This window comes from Ascidia mentula, chromosome 9 (assembly GCF_947561715.1).
Source record: "Ascidia mentula chromosome 9, kaAscMent1.1, whole genome shotgun sequence".
NCBI lineage: Eukaryota > Metazoa > Chordata > Ascidiacea > Phlebobranchia > Ascidiidae > Ascidia > Ascidia mentula.
Genome location: NC_138574.1, coordinates 2,997,377 through 3,017,183, shown reverse-complemented (window position 1 = coordinate 3,017,183; position 19,807 = coordinate 2,997,377). Strand labels below are relative to the sequence as shown.

General features: G+C 37.5%; 3 protein-coding genes and 1 pseudogene across 3 annotated transcripts; 2 read left to right on the top strand and 2 right to left on the bottom strand.

Moving 5' to 3' along the window:
* The first annotated feature begins 225 nt into the window (after positions 1-225).
* LOC145913484 (mitogen-activated protein kinase kinase kinase kinase 5-like) lies at positions 226-3,421 on the top strand. The gene is made up of 6 exons (XM_083001164.1): positions 226-388; positions 623-740; positions 1,015-1,167; positions 1,402-1,494; positions 1,570-1,696; positions 2,030-3,421. The coding sequence occupies exons 1-6, from the start codon at positions 365-367 to the stop codon at positions 2,124-2,126; spliced, it is 612 nt and encodes a 203-aa protein (XP_082857290.1). The 5' UTR covers positions 226-364; the 3' UTR covers positions 2,127-3,421.
* A 335-nt stretch (positions 3,422-3,756) lies between these two features.
* On the top strand, positions 3,757-6,952 carry LOC145913485 (mitogen-activated protein kinase kinase kinase kinase 5-like). The gene is made up of 6 exons (XM_083001165.1): positions 3,757-3,919; positions 4,154-4,271; positions 4,546-4,698; positions 4,933-5,025; positions 5,101-5,227; positions 5,561-6,952. Exons 1-6 carry the CDS (start codon positions 3,896-3,898, stop codon positions 5,655-5,657), a joined length of 612 nt encoding a protein of 203 aa, XP_082857291.1. The 5' UTR covers positions 3,757-3,895; the 3' UTR covers positions 5,658-6,952.
* A 142-nt stretch (positions 6,953-7,094) lies between these two features.
* Positions 7,095-9,430, bottom strand: LOC145913483 (long-chain specific acyl-CoA dehydrogenase, mitochondrial-like). Its single transcript, XM_083001163.1, has 4 exons — positions 8,853-9,430; positions 8,137-8,358; positions 7,739-7,999; positions 7,095-7,400 (listed from the first exon to the last, which is right to left on the bottom strand). Exons 1-4 carry the CDS (start codon positions 9,393-9,395, stop codon positions 7,128-7,130), a joined length of 1,299 nt encoding a protein of 432 aa, XP_082857289.1. The 5' UTR covers positions 9,396-9,430; the 3' UTR covers positions 7,095-7,127.
* Positions 9,431-12,226: 2,796 nt separating this feature from the next.
* LOC145913820 (long-chain specific acyl-CoA dehydrogenase, mitochondrial-like) lies at positions 12,227-14,444 on the bottom strand (annotated as a pseudogene).
* Between the last annotated feature and the right edge of the window lie 5,363 nt (positions 14,445-19,807).

Genomic DNA, 19,807 nt, shown 5'->3' with positions numbered 1-19,807 from the left:
CTTGTTTACAACATCTAATAAACTTGAACAAATTAAGGAGAGTAACAAATAAAACATCGACAAATTCAAGGATCTTTGAGGATTTGCCTTGAGATGAGTTCCTTCATAATCTCATTGCTACCGCCATAGATGGTCTGCACTCTGGCATCAACATATGCTTTCGAAATAGGATACTCCCACATGAAACCCCAACCACCGTGCAACTGCACACATCTGTAAGCCACTGTGTTGTTGAGGTCAGTAACATAGTACTTAGCCATGGATGCTGTAGAGGTGTCAAGCTTCCCAACATTGTGAAGAGCATTGCACTGGTCTGTGTGCCGCACTTTGCCAGCAAATCAGTTTGTTGCAGTGGTATGAACCTATGCAAAAGTTCTTACTAATCAAGGTATGTTATTATTCATTTTTTATGGCTCTTTTGCTGAGACTGAGATGTACATTTAAAAATTAATCCTGCATCCTATTTTTTTGCTGTAGTTAAGACTCAGTTTATTTAAAACCTAGTCAATTTGCACAATTATGCCCATAAGTACATCTAGTCAAATCGCATTACATTTTGTTCTGGAATGTTTATATTCCTGTTCCATGAATTTGCCGCCAATCATCCGCATTTTGTGTCCAGAGTTTTGAGTACCCCTTACCCCACCCACTGAGAGTGTTTGAACTTCTTGTAACCCCAGAAGCAGAATACCCACTTGTCTGTTATGGTGTAAGCCACATCAAACCAACTTCATCAGCAGGTATGCAAGTGGACACTTTGTTGAGTGTAATATCATAGCAGTGTACATTAAATCTTTGTTGTAGTTGTATTGGGGTTTTTGTAAAGTGATATCATCCATTAGTTGTACAACTATAACAATAAATACAGAAAAAATTGCTCTATAAGAGTTGCGTGGTAGTTGATTGAAACAGTGTTCACAGTCACCGGGTCATTTGCTTCTACGAAATCCTAGCAAAACACAAGAAAATGTGTGTCTCACTTTAAATAGTATTTCAATGTTTTTATTTGTTTAGCGAAAGAGGGCCCACAGCCAAGTTACCACCTTGATACGATCAACTTAAACACAAACTCGTCATGGTTTGCTGACCCACAAAATGCTGGAACTGCCTTGCAAGTTGTAAATGTTACTCAGTTGGAAAAAGACACTTTGCTTGTTTGTCTTGAACGTAAGTTTACCCGTGATGCAGCATTTTAAGCACTGATGGCTTGATAACCTTGTAATACAAGTATACAAAAGTTGTAAAAACCTTTACCAAAAATTTATTCACAAAAAGTTGCTGTATTTGGAAATGTACACGTCGATTGTACTATTGTTTCTTTTTGTTACAATTCTTTATTTTTACAACTGTTGATTACATATGAAATAAATACTTTAATTATTAAATTATTCTACATTGCAGGTGATGTGAAAATTATCAGCCTCTCTGGCAAACTAAAATCCAGTAAAAAACTTGCATCTGAATTGCACTTTGATTTTAAAACGAAAAACATTGGTAAGTTCCTGTTTCTAGTTCTCCAAAGTCCATTTCAATGTCCGTGATTCTCAAACTTGCAATATTTCTCCACAGTATGCCTGCAAGACAGCATTCTGGCATTTCACGAGCATGGCATGCAGGGTCGGGGCTTTCGTAACAATGAAGTGACCCAAGAAATATGCGATCGCAGCAGAAGTTTCAGACTGCTCAGCTGTTACAGGTATGTGTAATACATATCACACTGCTAAATTCTCTGGCCGATTCTTTTAACGTCTCTTTCAATTCTAAAACTTTAAAAACAATGCCTTTCGTGTGTGTTTCTGTGGTCAAAGGTTTAATTTTTTCGCTTGATTTAGTCTTGATGGACCGACTGTACACAACAGTCTATCCAAAAAAATAAAGCAGTTGGCTGAAATATAAAATTTGGGGGGCACAAGCATTTAGTAAGGTCACAGGGTATTTTTAATCATCAAAAATTCCTGCTTTTTTTCTTTTTCAATTCACTTAAACAGTGTGTTCCTTTTGATGATATTAAATTAATTTATGTTTGCAGAGTGATTGTGCTTGAAAGCAAACCAACTGATAACCCAAAAGACCTTTCAAACCTCTATATTTTGGCGGGGCACGAAGACATGGTTACTGCATACTAGAAATGTCGAGAAGGCAAAGTCACTTATTCCCTTACAGCAGTGCTGCCATCCCCTTTGTCCTGGTCACGAAGTTTTCAGAAAATATGCTGCTTTGTTTGGCAGCAAAACTGCATTGATGGCTGTTTTATCAACAAAAAATTTGCACTGACATTGCAATGTTATTTTGAGACAAACAAGAAATCAGTTAGCAGAATGACAAACTTTAAAAGATAAAGGCTTGTCCATGAAATCCACATACATTTGGATTATAAAAAAAACATGTTTTTACTCGCTTCATGATAACTTTTCTCCTGCTCTAAGACACTATATGTAATAACTATTGCCTTAAGTAGCTCTTGTCAGTGTACTTAATATATACATAGACCTTCGATTTTATTACTCTATTTCTTTTTGAGCTGTTGAGGCAATCTGTACATAGCAAAAATGGTTTGAATGTGCTCTTTATGGCCATAATGCCTTCTCCATGCGTTTTACTTTGTTGCTGCAGCTGCCAGTTGGTTTTGCGTGCAGTTTTTCGACTGTTGGTTCTGGTGATTTTTGCCTGTAACGCAACCTGAGCAAGGCAGTATTTGTCACCCATATTTAACATTAGTGTTATATTATATTTCAAATAGTAAAAAGCTTGGAGCTCTTTAGGCAGCAATGCTTTTATGTGGAGCGTAATATAGACAACGTGTTTTACACCATCTTTTATTCTTAAAAATATATGCCAAGGTAATTTGTTTGCAAATGGTTGAATTTATTTGCATAGAAACTTGACATACTCCATGCACTTCCTTGTTGTGCCCAATATGATTGTTTATTTTGGAGACTGTAAGTAAAGCTACCACCGATTTCCTGAAAGCAGCATTCACTATAAAAGTGAATACCCCTCATATAGTTTTCAACAGGTGGATTTTGACCTAACGGAAAAACCTATCGGCAACCTAATTCAATCCAAGACTAGTAACAAGAAAAAGTATAACAATAATGTGGAATATTATGACACAATGTAATTTTTACTACCTGTTACTGCATGTTGAAACTTTTTGGCCAAGTTTTTGAAGTGCCTATCTGCAAACCCTGTACAATAAACAGCTTTTACTGTTCCCCTGTTTTTGATTCTCTTTATGCCTGGGATCTTACTATCTTCCGGGACAAATGCAAGTCCTATTATAACAGGTTATTTGTTTTAATAACATTTCATTGCATAAGTAAAGAACTCAACATGTGCTTATATTTTGCTAGTTGCTTCTTTGAATGCGCTTGTTTCGGCATTTCAAAAATTCTACAATAAACCTCTTGTGAATTTACGAGACCAACAATGTTCAGTTTTACCATAGCTCAAAGGTGTAACTAAAAAGCTCTAAGATGTAATTAGGAATTTTAACAGAACGAAATTAATACATTGAGTTGAAAAATATTACTTGTTTACAACATCTAATAAACTTGAACAAATTAAGGAGAGTAACAAATAAAACATCGACAAATTCAAGGATCTTTGAGGATTTGCCTTGAGATGAGTTCCTTCATAATCTCATTGCTACCGCCATAGATGGTCTGCACTCTGGCATCAACATATGCTTTCGAAATAGGATACTCCCACATGAAACCCCAACCACCGTGCAACTGCACACATCTGTAAGCCACTGTGTTGTTGAGGTCAGTAACATAGTACTTAGCCATGGATGCTGTAGAGGTGTCAAGCTTCCCAACATTGTGAAGAGCATTGCACTGGTCTGTGTGCCGCACTTTGCCAGCAAATCAGTTTGTTGCAGTGGTATGAACCTATGCAAAAGTTCTTACTAATCAAGGTATGTTATTATTCATTTTTTATGGCTCTTTTGCTGAGACTGAGATGTACATTTAAAAATTAATCCTGCATCCTATTTTTTTGCTGTAGTTAAGACTCAGTTTATTTAAAACCTAGTCAATTTGCACAATTATGCCCATAAGTACATCTAGTCAAATCGCATTACATTTTGTTCTGGAATGTTTATATTCCTGTTCCATGAATTTGCCGCCAATCATCCGCATTTTGTGTCCAGAGTTTTGAGTACCCCTTACCCCACCCACTGAGAGTGTTTGAACTTCTTGTAACCCCAGAAGCAGAATACCCACTTGTCTGTTATGGTGTAAGCCACATCAAACCAACTTCATCAGCAGGTATGCAAGTGGACACTTTGTTGAGTGTAATATCATAGCAGTGTACATTAAATCTTTGTTGTAGTTGTATTGGGGTTTTTGTAAAGTGATATCATCCATTAGTTGTACAACTATAACAATAAATACAGAAAAAATTGCTCTATAAGAGTTGCGTGGTAGTTGATTGAAACAGTGTTCACAGTCACCGGGTCATTTGCTTCTACGAAATCCTAGCAAAACACAAGAAAATGTGTGTCTCACTTTAAATAGTATTTCAATGTTTTTATTTGTTTAGCGAAAGAGGGCCCACAGCCAAGTTACCACCTTGATACGATCAACTTAAACACAAACTCGTCATGGTTTGCTGACCCACAAAATGCTGGAACTGCCTTGCAAGTTGTAAATGTTACTCAGTTGGAAAAAGACACTTTGCTTGTTTGTCTTGAACGTAAGTTTACCCGTGATGCAGCATTTTAAGCACTGATGGCTTGATAACCTTGTAATACAAGTATACAAAAGTTGTAAAAACCTTTACCAAAAATTTATTCACAAAAAGTTGCTGTATTTGGAAATGTACACGTCGATTGTACTATTGTTTCTTTTTGTTACAATTCTTTATTTTTACAACTGTTGATTACATATGAAATAAATACTTTAATTATTAAATTATTCTACATTGCAGGTGATGTGAAAATTATCAGCCTCTCTGGCAAACTAAAATCCAGTAAAAAACTTGCATCTGAATTGCACTTTGATTTTAAAACGAAAAACATTGGTAAGTTCCTGTTTCTAGTTCTCCAAAGTCCATTTCAATGTCCGTGATTCTCAAACTTGCAATATTTCTCCACAGTATGCCTGCAAGACAGCATTCTGGCATTTCACGAGCATGGCATGCAGGGTCGGGGCTTTCGTAACAATGAAGTGACCCAAGAAATATGCGATCGCAGCAGAAGTTTCAGACTGCTCAGCTGTTACAGGTATGTGTAATACATATCACACTGCTAAATTCTCTGGCCGATTCTTTTAACGTCTCTTTCAATTCTAAAACTTTAAAAACAATGCCTTTCGTGTGTGTTTCTGTGGTCAAAGGTTTAATTTTTTCGCTTGATTTAGTCTTGATGGACCGACTGTACACAACAGTCTATCCAAAAAAATAAAGCAGTTGGCTGAAATATAAAATTTGGGGGGCACAAGCATTTAGTAAGGTCACAGGGTATTTTTAATCATCAAAAATTCCTGCTTTTTTTCTTTTTCAATTCACTTAAACAGTGTGTTCCTTTTGATGATATTAAATTAATTTATGTTTGCAGAGTGATTGTGCTTGAAAGCAAACCAACTGATAACCCAAAAGACCTTTCAAACCTCTATATTTTGGCGGGGCACGAAGACATGGTTACTGCATACTAGAAATGTCGAGAAGGCAAAGTCACTTATTCCCTTACAGCAGTGCTGCCATCCCCTTTGTCCTGGTCACGAAGTTTTCAGAAAATATGCTGCTTTGTTTGGCAGCAAAACTGCATTGATGGCTGTTTTATCAACAAAAAATTTGCACTGACATTGCAATGTTATTTTGAGACAAACAAGAAATCAGTTAGCAGAATGACAAACTTTAAAAGATAAAGGCTTGTCCATGAAATCCACATACATTTGGATTATAAAAAAAACATGTTTTTACTCGCTTCATGATAACTTTTCTCCTGCTCTAAGACACTATATGTAATAACTATTGCCTTAAGTAGCTCTTGTCAGTGTACTTAATATATACATAGACCTTCGATTTTATTACTCTATTTCTTTTTGAGCTGTTGAGGCAATCTGTACATAGCAAAAATGGTTTGAATGTGCTCTTTATGGCCATAATGCCTTCTCCATGCGTTTTACTTTGTTGCTGCAGCTGCCAGTTGGTTTTGCGTGCAGTTTTTCGACTGTTGGTTCTGGTGATTTTTGCCTGTAACGCAACCTGAGCAAGGCAGTATTTGTCACCCATATTTAACATTAGTGTTATATTATATTTCAAATAGTAAAAAGCTTGGAGCTCTTTAGGCAGCAATGCTTTTATGTGGAGCGTAATATAGACAACGTGTTTTACACCATCTTTTATTCTTAAAAATATATGCCAAGGTAATTTGTTTGCAAATGGTTGAATTTATTTGCATAGAAACTTGACATACTCCATGCACTTCCTTGTTGTGCCCAATATGATTGTTTATTTTGGAGACTGTAAGTAAAGCTACCACCGATTTCCTGAAAGCAGCATTCACTATAAAAGTGAATACCCCTCATATAGTTTTCAACAGGTGGATTTTGACCTAACGGAAAAACCTATCGGCAACCTAATTCAATCCAAGACTAGTAACAAGAAAAAGTATAACAATAATGTGGAATATTATGACACAATGTAATTTTTACTACCTGTTACTGCATGTTGAAACTTTTTGGCCAAGTTTTTGAAGTGCCTATCTGCAAACCCTGTACAATAAACAGCTTTTACTGTTCCCCTGTTTTTGATTCTCTTTATGCCTGGGATCTTACTATCTTCCGGGACAAATGCAAGTCCTATTATAACAGGTTATTTGTTTTAATAACATTTCATTGCATAAGTAAAGAACTCAACATGTGCTTATATTTTGCTAGTTGCTTCTTTGAATGCGCTTGTTTCGGCATTTCAAAAATTCTACAATAAACCTCTTGTGAATTTACGAGACCAACAATGTTCAGTTTTACCATAGCTCAAAGGTGTAACTAAAAAGCTCTAAGATGTAATTAGGAATTTTAACAGAACGAAATTAATACATTGAGTTGAAAAATATTACTTGTTTACAACATCTAATAAACTTGAACAAATTAAGGAGAGTAACAAATAAAACATCGACAAATTCAAGGATCTTTGAGGATTTGCCTCGAGATGAGTTCCTTCATAATCTCATTGCTACCACCATAGATGGTCTGCACTCTGGCATCAACATATGCTTTCGAAATAGGATACTCCCACATGAAACCCCAACCACCGTGCAACTGGACACATCTGTAGGCCACTGTGTTGTTGAGGTCAGTAATATAGTACTTGGCCATGGATGCTGTAGAGGTGTCAAGTTTCCCGACATTGTGAAGAGCATTGCACTGGTCGACAAAAGCCCGTGCCACTGCAGTCTGTAGAGAAACGTCAAAAAAGTAAATCAACGGTAATCAAAAAATTTTATTTCATCAAAAAATCCTGGATTACTGAACTATATCAGGCAATGTAAAATATGTGAATTCAAGCTTTTTGATGTAGGTGAAAGTTTGTATTGTCGGAATCTCCTGTTATCTTTATGGCCAACAAAGACTTGGTAACATATTTTTAGCACAACTCTTGTAAATAATCCTAAGTCGTATGTTTGACGTTACATCGAACAGGGGTTTAAGACCAATCTACACCACAATGAAACAGACAGGTACCACCACAAGTGTTATTAGTGAGTGACTAAAGACATGTTACACAAACTTACCTCTGTTTTGATCTCTGCCAGTTTGTGTTGGATGGTCTGCAGTTGGGAAAGAGTTTTACCAAATGCCTTCCGTTGCTTCACGTAATCTCTTGTCTCTTCAAACATAAATTCACAAGCAGCCATACACAAGTTAGAAATTAGTAGTCGCTCTTGTGGCAGCTCCTGCATGAGCTGGTAGAACCCCTTGTTAACACCAGCTTCTCCACCAAGCAAGGCACTTGATGGCAGTCTGCAGTCTTCGAAGAACAGTTCGGCTGTATCCTTTTAAAGTTACAGAAATTTGGTCACTCACCATACATTATATTAGCAATTTCAGCAAATAAAACAGAAAATTAACATTGACTCCACCAATACCATGTCTGGGACATACATTTACCACACACCACAATTTATCTCACTTGGGCTTTCAGTCCCATCTTTTTGAGCTTTTTGCCTTTAATAAAACCAGGGTTATCTCCATCAACAAGAAATAGGCTGATTCCATGGGCGGCAGATTTGGCATCCTTGTCGGTGATTGCAACCACTATCACCACATCGCACATATAACCATTGGTGATAAACACTTTGCTGCCATTCAGTATCCAATCATCACCATCACGTTTGGCAAAAGTGCGAACACCCTGCAGAATAGTATATTAGTCATGCATCATGTTACCGAAACTAAACATAAACTTATAATTACTGACAATTAAATAAGGACAAGTTGTTCCAAAACATCACAAAAAAATACTGTAAGTTATTATTTATTGCAATTTTAAATGTTACTAGAACAACTTTGTGTTCACGCTTCTAGTTTTAGAAAACATGTTTCGCTTTTTATTAAAGCATCTTCAGTTCTTATTCAGAATTGAGTAACATTTAAAATTGGATTGAAGGTTAACTTGTGTCATGTGAAAGAAGTGCTGCTGGTTAGGTAGATTTCATGTAGTAAAACAATTTATTGCTATTATTTAATAACGAGAAAAGGCCCACACATTTTTCTCTGATTCAAAGGCAACATCATCGTAGTAATAAGTTATGCAACCGAGATGTTTGTTGCATGACAATTTGTGGGAAAATGATCTTATCAAATCATATTATGCCATTAAATGGTGTGGGAAAGGCAATCAATTACCTGCAAATCACTTCCTGCCCCTGGCTCCGTCATCGCAATTGCACCAATTTTTTTGCCTGCTGTCATATCTGGGATATATTTGACTATTTGCTCAGGGGTGCCATATTTAGTGATGTATGGCATGACAATGTCTGAATGCAAAGCAAATCCAGGTCCTGAACAGTTAACGTAGCCTTGTTCCTCGTGGACAATGGCAGCTGATAACCAATCACCTCCAATGCCACCATGATCAGCGGATATGTTTACTCCAAGCAAGCCCATTTCTCCTGCTTTTTGCCAGACTTCTTTGCTAACGTTGCCATCTTCTTCCCATTGCGCGTGATAAGGAGCAACTTCCTCTTGAAAAAATTTGCGGGCAGATTCCCGGAACATGTCATGGTCTTCGTTAAAGATATGTCTGGTGCCAACATCTGTAAATCTTCCTGTCTGAAACCCTTCCAATCTTATGCCCTGAAGAGATGCTGCACTGGAGCTAAAGAGTTTGGCCAGAGGAGAACCATTCAGCTTAGCAACAGACTTTAACACTCTCAGTGAAGCAGCCATTACACCAAAAATAACTTTAATTAAACAATAAATAAGAATCTAAAACACCAAAAAACATGTTTACCATCAAACAATGTAACTTGAATGCAACTAGATTGTTTTAGGCAAACATCAATACGAGCCTCACCAAGAACAAATCACTCACATTCTACCAATCATTTAGGTGATTTTAGTATTACGTAAATTACACTGACATATCTATACACAACAAACTACAATAAATACCGTTGTCACAATTCTACGAACAGCTTACGTCACTCTTGACCACACGATACTACAAACAGCAAATGCGACTTGTGGGTTGTGGCCGCTTTGCGTTTGGTCCAAAGGTTGATTCGTCAAGGTCGATTTGCGTTCGAAATATTGGAAATATCATTACATCACTTGTGTTGTGTTTTTATTTTCGATGGTAATATACCTTGCGTAATTATTTTATTTTAACTCTAAATGTCACTTATGGCACGAGTAATTTTTATGTTGTAGCAAGTTTTTGTTGCGCAGTTTTGCCATATGCTGCGTCGCTGTAGGCTATGCCCTTCGCCAACACCTTTTACCAGAAAATCTATTCAAATATAATTATAATCGTCAGAGTCAAAAATGAAAGAAGAAAAATGCTGAATCAGCCTGCTCTCTCCAGGATTTAACTTAACTGACTTCCGTAGTCAGCCATTTTAGCTTTTCAGCCGCAACAGCTTCTTCCTGCACTGTTTCTGTGCCTGAAACAGGAAGTTCGTTATACCAAGTCTGTTTTGAAGGGAAATACAACATGCATACATTTACGAACATGGACTTGGACCCTAATTGTTATCATAGTTACGTGACCCACGATTTTGTATGCTTTCAACATTTGTGACGCAGTCCATTTCACCGAAACATATTTCATTTTTTTTACAAACGCTTTTCCTTGCGTAAACATGGAGGCCTGTCAGTTGTTTCAGAAACCATTCTCAGTGCATTTTTCTTTAATAATATATATGGGCAGTGTTGTTTATGCTAAATTATCACCATCTTCATTACTCACTCTTACAAAAACTATATGCATGCTTTCCAGAGCAGTACTTCAATTTTCTGTAACACGCTACAGCGCTCGTTCAAAATTGGTGTAAAAATAAACCTTTGCATACGACAGTCATGACAAAAATAGACCCACGTAAAGGCAAAAGATGAATACGATACTTTTAATTAGTTTGTCTTGTTCCTTCAGAACTTATTGCTGCTGAGAGAAATGTGTTATTTTTAAAACCTTACTTCATTTTTGAACTGCAACACATAGCCTATCATTTTGCAAACCCCACAAATAACAACACTGTGATGTTTGCCAACGTTGCGTTTATCGAGGCATGTAGACTTTTTCTTGTGCATCGCCTTTTTTGCAAAAATTTGCCGAAAAAATGCGTGTCATGCAAAAATGTGAGACGGCACAGATAATACCAAATCGAAATAGCATTTTGTTACGTGCGTCACCGGTTCAAAAAAGTTGGGAAATTCTGGCATACGGAAACTCATAAATTGTAACCTCTGATACATTGCAACGTCTAATGCATTATTGTATCGTTGCGATCCATCGTCGCCAAATACAAATTTTGATGATAGAATGCCAGTCACTGACAAACGCTTGCTTGGTTTGTGTAGCTTTCACTATCCTACTGCTTTCGTGTTTATTTTTCTTAACGTATTGACAAATGAATTACAGGTTGTGATTTAGGAGTAAGCTACATGCTTGTACAATCACAAGATGTTTAGAACTCTAGTCCTTTCGCAAACCTTTTTCGCGGTTAGACATCGGAGAAAGTTTGCCTTTACACGATGGTGCCCTTTCTTAAGACCTTTGGTTGAAGTTAATGATGTTGACATGGAAAATCGCAGCTGTTTACTTTTAAAACTTTTAAGAAAACAATAAACCGACGGAACACAATTTTTATGCAGATATAATAAACTTTAGTCTATCCAGTTATCATTTGACTAACACATTTATATCGGTTAATATGGGTTTGGTAAAATACAGCTGAGAAATAACATAATTTGAAGATAACAAACCTATTTCTAAGCTTCGCTCCAAAAGTAGCAGGCGACAAGACTGGCGGTGGTATCAGTCGACTGATGAAAATGTCACAATGTTGTAGAATGTGTTGATATGTAGAAAACAATAAAGTTAAAGCAAGTATCTTGTTGTAAATTGTTGTTGCTGTTAGTATGTTAGTATATTACACTGTGTTCGCTACACACTGAGCAGTGGTTTCAATTGTGTACAAATCCACGGTTGATGCAGAAAAATCCACTCAAATCCGGTGAGATGATGAGAAAAGAGTCTGGAATTGGCGAAAATCTGCAGTTTTGGTTAAAAAAACAAATCATTTGTACATTATAATAAAGGGCGCGTGGTGCGATTCGAGAAGGTAATGAAACGTTCCGCTTCGTAAGTTGCTTATTGTTGTGTGATCGATTACAATTCAAATTGTGGCGCCATGGGTTCACTCACATGTTTCGCGCCGGCGCAGTTTGAATTTGTTTCAATACCGCGAGCTTGAAAGCTAGGAAGTAGGAAGTGCGAGCTATTACAATCTCTGTGATTTGTGAATATGCTTATCATTTAATAATGAGTCAACATTCCATCATGTTTGACTCTGGTTGTATTTGTCTCTGCAATTTTACTGTGGAAAAGCATCGAAAGGTTTCCTCTTTCTGCCAGTTATTTTACTGCTTGATTTGACACAAATTTCTGCAAAAACTCTCATGGTTATTTTACAACATTTTTTGCAAAAGATTCCAGTTTACTACATCTGATCAACTACTGAACAAATTGGGAAATTAACAAATTAAATATCATGAGTTCAAGGATCTTTGAGGATTTGCCTTGAGACGAGTTCCTTCATAATCTCATTGCTTCCACAATGTATGGACTGTGCTCTGGCATCAACAAATGCTTTGGAAATTGGTGACTTTGACAATAAACCCCAACAACCGTGCAACTGCACACACCTGTAAGCCACTGTGTTGTTGAGGTCAGTAACATAGTACTTAGCCATGGATGCTGTTGGGGCATCAAGCATTCCAACATTGTGTAGAGCATTGCACTAATCAACAAAAGCCCGTGCCACTGCAATCTGTATATAAATGTTTGTGCAGAAAATGACTACTTGCACAAGTTTTATCACAAATCCAATCACTTAATTTGTAGTTAACTAATAATATGTAACTAAGGCATTTGATATTCGGTTTTGTGAGTCTCACTGTTATCAAATATGGCTTACTTTGAAGTAAAATGCATATCCTTCTCCTGTAAACAGGAATTAAAAACTTAGTTAGAGTTTTTTTTTGTAATAATACCTTCAAAATTTGCAATGATTTTTGACTTTTCATGTTAAAGATTTACTTATAGAACCAAGATATTAGCTAAAGCTAACCTCTGTTTTTATTTCTGCCAGCCTGTGTTGGATGGTCTGCAATTTGGAAAGAGTTTTGCCATAAGCATGTCGATGTTTCACATAATATCTGGTCTCTTCAAACATAAATTCACAAGCAGCCATGCACAAGTTGGTAATGAATAATTGCTCTTGTGGTAGCTCCTGCATGAGCTGGTAGAACCCCTTGTTAACACCAGCTTCTGCACCGAGCAAGGCACTTGATGGCAGTCTGCAGTCTTCGAAGAACAGTTCGGCTGTATCCTTTTAAAGTTGCAGAAATTTAGTCATTGTACTTTTTTATGATAATGTATTTTATGAAATATATTGAAAGTTTCATTGAATATAATTATCCAGTACCTACTGCCCCTACATGCCTCAAACTATGAAAACAAATTCCACATACTATATACTTCAATTACTTTACCTCAAATCCCAGTTTAACCTAATATGTATCTTATATCTATAAACAAGTTTCCCAAAGGGAAAAAGTGGGTCAAACCCCTTAAACCCCCACGGTCTTGGGATGCATTCCTACACCATACATTATAAAAGTATTTTTGATTTTACTAGGGCTTTCATTCCCATCTTCTGAAACTTTTTGCCTTTTTTAAAACCAGGGTTATCTCCATCAACAAGAAATAGGCTGATTCCATGGGCAGCAGATTTGGCAACCTTGTCGGTGATTGCAACCACTATCACCACATCGCACATATAACCATTGGTGATAAACACTTTGCTGCCATTCAGTATCCAATCATCACCACCACGTTTGGCAAAAGTGCGAACACCCTACAATAGCGTGGTATTTTTTTCTATTCAACTTGACTTAAATATTCTTTTCACAGCAGGCAATAGTAACAAATATATACGAAACCTACAAAAAAGATACTATAAAGTTTAGGTTGCTTTAAACCAAGATTTAGGTTGCATGGCAATATGCGGGGAAAATGATTAATTACTTGTAAGTTACTTCCTGTGCCGGGCTCCGTCATGGCAATCGCACCAATCTTTTTGCCTGCCGTCATATCTGGGATATATTTGACTATTTGCTCTGGGGTTCCATATTTGGTGATGTATGGCATGACAATGTCAGAATGCAAAGCAAAACCAGGTCCTGTGCAGTTCACATAGCCTTGCTCTTCCTGGACGATGGTAGCTGACAACCAATCACCACCAATGCCACCATGATTAGTGGATGTGTTCACACCAAGCAAGCCCATTTCTCCTGCTTTTTGCCAGACTTCTTTGCTAACGTTGCCATCTTCTTCCCATTGCGCATGATAAGGAGCAACTTCCTCTTGAAAAAATGTGCGGGCAGACTCGCGGAACATGTCATGGTTTTCGTTAAAGATGCGTCTGGTGCCAACATCTGTAAATCTTCCTGCTTGAAACCCTTCCAGTCTAAAGCCTTGGAGTGATGTTGCACTGACGCTAAAGAGTTTGCTCAGGTAAGAGCCACTCAGCTTTGAAACATAACTTAGCATATGCGCCTGAACGATGGCAATCATTGTTCCAGTGGCGACTAAACGTCAAAAGGGCCCTGTATTAACGATTAACCAGAATTTATCAGTCTTGCGCACATACGTTCATTGGTCAAACACTTCTCGTCATTTATCCTTGCACAAACGTGTGTCTCCCAAACCATTTTGACAAACAACTTCACTCACTGCTGTCATCTGATGATCTTTAACTTTGTGGACCCAATATCAAGCGCCAGCTTCTCCATACTTATTTGAGCCCATTAAGCAGGAGAGATCCTGATATCAAATTATATTCAGTATGCCTCAATCACCAGAAGTGAAAGGCTTGCATGGCTATTTCGCTGGCAAGGTCGTAGTAAGTGACCTAAGTTGCGCTGGTGAGACCTGTTGGGTCGAAATTTACTGAATTTTGTGTATTTAGTAGTGTTGCACCGAAACAGCAATTTTGTTTTATTCGGCTGAAACCGGAAATAATTTTGCGTATCAGCGTTGCATGCAGTAAAAAAGCTTCGATTTCAGCCGAATTTTGCACAACTGTTCGGCCGAAACCTAATAATTGTAAAAACCTTAGTTTCAGTCGAATAAATTCGGCAAACCGAACTTCGGTGCATCCTTAATATTTAGGCTCAATTCTGCATTTCGCTTTTCTGTCGCTAAAAGGTGTTGGTGATTTGCATATGAGTTATTAAGGGCTACAATTGGATTGGCTACAAATCAAGATTGGTTTTAACTTGTTGGAAACTCAACCGGATCACGAGAAAAAGCAATGCTCGTTTTGGTTCATTTAGCAGGCTTACGTATTCGAAAAAAAATGGTGGGCTGCTACCAGCCTTCTCAAAATTTCAAATTATTCTTTAAAATTCAAACTGTTTTCATTAAAATTTTATTATGGGATATTTACAAACACATTGCAAATGAAAGCATCTCAACACAATTAGGCGACTAACTCTTCAGTTGAACAGACATTATGGTTCAACCAAGCACATTTTACCATCATTAAAATCGGAACCAATGTAGCCGAACAACATTTTACACTCTAACAAAAATAACATAATTTGTATAAGAGAGGCCGAACAAGTTGGCTACAAACAGTGGCGAATATTTCTATGTACAGAGTTTCACAGCAATGTTGTTAACGTGAGTTCAACATTTTAAGTGCTTGTATGAGAGGTTTGCAGGTTTGCGGCGTCACATCTTCTGGTTTGTAAAACTCGTGGTACCGTATTCCGCTTATCAGCATTCCTAAAAAATTAAATTGGAATTTTTTTAGCATTAGCGTTCGTGCATGTATGAAAATGTTCAAAGTGAGGTGCGTGGATGCTTACTTGGAAACTGTATAAAAATAACTACTTTGACTAAGTCGGACAGTTTCGGCTAACGGTTATTCTTTTTTGTCAACGTTTTTCGGAAATGTGGGAAGCGTTTGTTGGTGTTTTTATTAAATTTAAGCATTTTACGTGAGTTTATAAAATGCTGCGTATATGAACCAGAAATACGAGAATTGACTGAAATGGGCGAACTATAAAACTAAAGATTATCAGGATCCAATGTTTAAAATAGCACAACTAATTACCAATCCATCCGTTTGGTGTGTAATCCTGGTCGACTCTGACTGGAACAATTGGTTTGTTTTGTTCCACAGCGTATCTGGCCTCCATCTTGCAGTAAACACTTTGCTTGTAGTGGGAGGACACCAGAAGTAGAAGACAAGAAGATTCTTCCACAGCCGTCGCGAACTCTTCCATCATGTCCAGGTTTGGATTGTTGTCGAGGTCGATCCACGTGACAACGCCAGCCAATCGCAGCATTTCGTTGAGCTGAAATGGCGAGCATCGTGTTTTTAATTTGTTCAAGGCCAGGATAACATGTCGTAATGTCAAGAAGGATGGAAGGATTAGTTTAGGGAATTTCACATCCTTTTGCATTTAGGTGAACATGGCATAAGTGTAATTGTGGACAGTCTTTGTGTTAACTTTCATAGTCGCCCCGTTTTTGTGTAAAATGTAGGCGATAAACCTCATGGATAAGCCATAAATTTAATATCTTTTTGGATCCGAAATGAACAAAAAATCTTTGGTTTCGCAAGTTTTTCTCCCACTTGATTCCGTTATGCTCTTAACCCTAATATAACATTTCATTGCGAATTTCTTAAGAGCATGTCCTTCAATACATAGGCATTCAGAAGCCGAGTTTCATCGTTTGTCGTGCGAACGCCAAACATACGCGATTTTGTATTCTCACCAACGTAGCGATGTCACTGTTTTTCCAACTGTAACTGATCATGACGTGTGGTTGTTTTTTCTTTGGCTGTTCTTCGGCCACCGCTGCTGTAGCCACTGTCGTCGATGGCCTTCTTGCCTTATTCTTCCAATTCATGGCAAACCGTCTGACCAGAATGACGTTCCTTAAACTAACACACACGCAAATACACAGGACACGGGACATTCAACGCCATAAACTATCGCACAACTTCGCAACACCACGCAAAACGAAAAAAAAAGTACATGTGACAGTTTACCTTTGTTCATGGTTAGGAAAAAGCTTTTGGAACTTCTGGTTTGATGCAAGGACTTTTTTACTGCTGTTGGCCATTGCCATCCCAACGATCACTTCGTGCGATTTCTTTTGAATTTCCGGCCTTCCTGCTGCACATAAAAATCGTAGATGTAAATAGTTGTTTTTTTATGCGTAAAAAAGCTTCAAAACAGTAACTGGCACCTTCTTGCAAGTTGTCCAGAAACCAGTCAAGCATCACAGATTTCGATATGACGTCGCAATTTTCGTCGTTAGCAACGATACGCTTGGTTGCTTCCAGTATTTCACATTTTGGCATTGCATCGTCCTCTGACTTCAAACACTATGTGGAGAAAATTAGTTTATAGTGGTAAGACCAATAACATACATCTTTGTTTTTATTGGACTTTTCGAGGACCGTGGTGTTGATTTTCACAAAGTGATCAATAATATTGACTATTAGGATTGCAGCCTAGCTGGAATGTGGAGGTAGAGATCCCCTACGTATATGTGTAGGTTGCCTGGCAAGTTGTGCGCTTGCGCACCAGTGTACCTTAGCCACAATATACCCCGTGAAACGATTGAGCTCCTGTAGCTCAGTTGGTAGAGCATTAGGCCTGGTTAGCCCAGGGTCGTGAGTTTAAACCTTATCGGGAGCTTGATTTTTCAAATCTTGCTTCGACTTGTCAGGGAAAAGATCCAGCTTTGCTGCAATGCCTGGGCTGCCAAACCTGCAAACCTAATGATCGCCATACAATAGCTGTAATCGCCAAGCAAGGACCAGCGTAGTGGGGCGATCCTGCCAATCATGCCATTGCATGAAATATTGACTATTTACAGAATCACTTATATCACTTAGTAGTTCGAAATCAAGTCCAAACTAAGATAGAATTTAACAAGAGACAGAAGTACGCAAAATACTTCTTACATTCAACAATCTTTTCTGTACATTCTCGTCGGCCAACAGCGAACGCGTTTCCTTCTCGCTGTTCGAATTTGCCAGAATCAGGAAGCAAAGTGCGGCGATTTCATTGTTCTGCGTTTCACAAAACATTTTTCCAAGAACAAACATTCATGAGATTTTAATGTTGAAGTTTTTTTAAGTACAACCGTCGTATATTTGTCACAATAACTTTTCGAGAGGTCTATAGGATTATCCCAAACAATTTAATTCTTTCGTCGCCGATTTGACGGATCAGCAGCGAAAGTTCTCTTAGAATGAAGGTATCAGCAAAACATTTTTTGTAGATAATGTAATGGTTTACTTTGTTTACTAATTTGGCTATGTAGTCCACCGACACAAACGAATTAAACAATGCTGAATTATCAAAACTAGCTTAGTTATATAGTATTAAACCCCATATGATTAAGAAAAACACGTAAAACCTCGTACCTGATACGAACGATCCTTTCCGACTTGAACTGTGATATTTAACAGCTTTGTTCTGTGATTTCCCATAGGAATGTTTTCGATCTGCTTTCCCAAAACGTGCAGGCTTGATTTTAAATCTGTAAACTTCGAAAAACACGTTGCTATCTGTCGGTGTTGTTAGGATATGCAACATAAAAGGTAAAATAGCACATTCCCGCTTGGGCGCGGTTTATTTCAATCAAACTTGAATCTACAAGACAAACAATATAGCGCTGAACTGCTCAGAAGTTAATTAGCAAACGATTCCATTGAATCTACAATCATTGTTAATGCGAAATGATAGCTGGAAATTGTGAATACAATCGAAACGTTTGATAATGAATTTCAGAGCACTTATTTGGGCTATGTTGTTTTCCTTGACGATTTATAAAGCCGTAATAAGTTATGTTTCTAAAACTTACTCTGCTTGAATGACTGGGCATCAATTTTCTCATTTCCTCCAACACTTGATGACCTAAAACAATAATTAATAATAGACTAAGCTACATGTATTTTGTATTAGTAGACAAGCAGGTATTTGTGCTTGTACATATTATAGATAACATTTTCACCTTCAAAAGTAGAACCCATATTGCTTTTTGTTGATGTTGGTTGCTGTATCGTACACGTTGATGGTATTTTCAGAAATAGCTGAGTAACCGATGTCGACTTACCTTTTAAAGGTACTTGTCGAACCTACGTGTAGTCGAGTGCTTTGTTTGCTTGTCTTAAAAATATCCCAGTTGACTGACTTGATTAGTTAAACAAGCTTTCTACGTTGACCCCACACTAAGCTGCACACTTATATTGCAGCAGCAGATTTGCAACTATGTAACGAACAATGGAATTTTTACCTGGAATTGTGTAAAATCTTTTGTTTTCGTATATTTTGCACTTTACATTGCATGATATTAATCATAATTCACGAATTCTTGGGTGAAAACGAACACACTGAATTCATGTGATACTAAATGGCTTATGTTTGCATTGATAACTTTGCATTTAAACTGTATTTTTATGTTGGCATGTCGTGTTTGCTGCCACTTATACAAAACGACCGTAATTGCAATAATGCATTATTGTTGTAGCGTGCTTTTTCCGAAACTCTTTCGCTACATGAACAAACACTCCACTTGGGCTATTCAAATATTGTGAAACTTTTCGAAGTCTGGTTCAGAGTTTTGTTGTAGCTACATGGGACAATTGTTATGGTGTGTGTTCATTACATTACCCCAGAGTAAATACAAAGTTCTCAACTTGATATACACCAAAACGAAACACTTTGCCATGGTGCTTGACAGTTCGAAAAATATTCCATTTAAGGCACGTCGTACATAGATTCAGAAAAACCATGTACTCAGACTTTATAGGCCATATAGGTATACCTCGTTGGTCTGAAATCTGATCTTCGGGAAACCCCGCTACCGCCATTCGACACACAACTTCTGGAAATGAATTCTCTTCCGTATATTGTTCGTATTATTTTTTCATTTTGCTGACCGAATTCCCGCTAAACTGAGATTAGCCTATACTTAAAAGTAGTAGGCTAGTACAGGTTAACAGGTCTGATTGTAGCCTACTTTACATTTTTATTTGTAGGCT

What these genes read in the sequence shown, in the direction of transcription:
- LOC145913484 (XM_083001164.1), top strand. Translation starts at nt 365, where the DNA reads ATGCAAAAGTTCTTACTAATCAAG. An exon ending in TTTTAAAACGAAAAACATTG is followed by an intron (nt 1,495 to 1,569) that starts GTAAGTTCCTGT and finishes ATTTCTCCACAG; the next exon opens with TATGCCTGCAAGACAGCATT. An exon ending in AGACTGCTCAGCTGTTACAG is followed by an intron (nt 1,697 to 2,029) that starts GTATGTGTAATA and finishes TTATGTTTGCAG; the next exon opens with AGTGATTGTGCTTGAAAGCA.
- LOC145913485 (XM_083001165.1), top strand. Translation starts at nt 3,896, where the DNA reads ATGCAAAAGTTCTTACTAATCAAG. An exon ending in AAAAGTTCTTACTAATCAAG is followed by an intron (nt 3,920 to 4,153) that starts GTATGTTATTAT and finishes TTTTGTGTCCAG; the next exon opens with AGTTTTGAGTACCCCTTACC. An exon ending in CAAACCAACTTCATCAGCAG is followed by an intron (nt 4,272 to 4,545) that starts GTATGCAAGTGG and finishes TTATTTGTTTAG; the next exon opens with CGAAAGAGGGCCCACAGCCA.
- LOC145913483 (XM_083001163.1), bottom strand. Translation starts at nt 9,395, where the DNA reads ATGGCTGCTTCACTGAGAGTGTTAAAGTCTGTTGCTAAGCTGAATGGT. An exon ending in GGGCAGGAAGTGATTTGCAG is followed by an intron (nt 8,359 to 8,852) that starts GTAATTGATTGC and finishes ACTATTCTGCAG; the next exon opens with GGTGTTCGCACTTTTGCCAA. An exon ending in TGGCAGAGATCAAAACAGAG is followed by an intron (nt 7,401 to 7,738) that starts GTAAGTTTGTGT and finishes GTTTCTCTACAG; the next exon opens with ACTGCAGTGGCACGGGCTTT.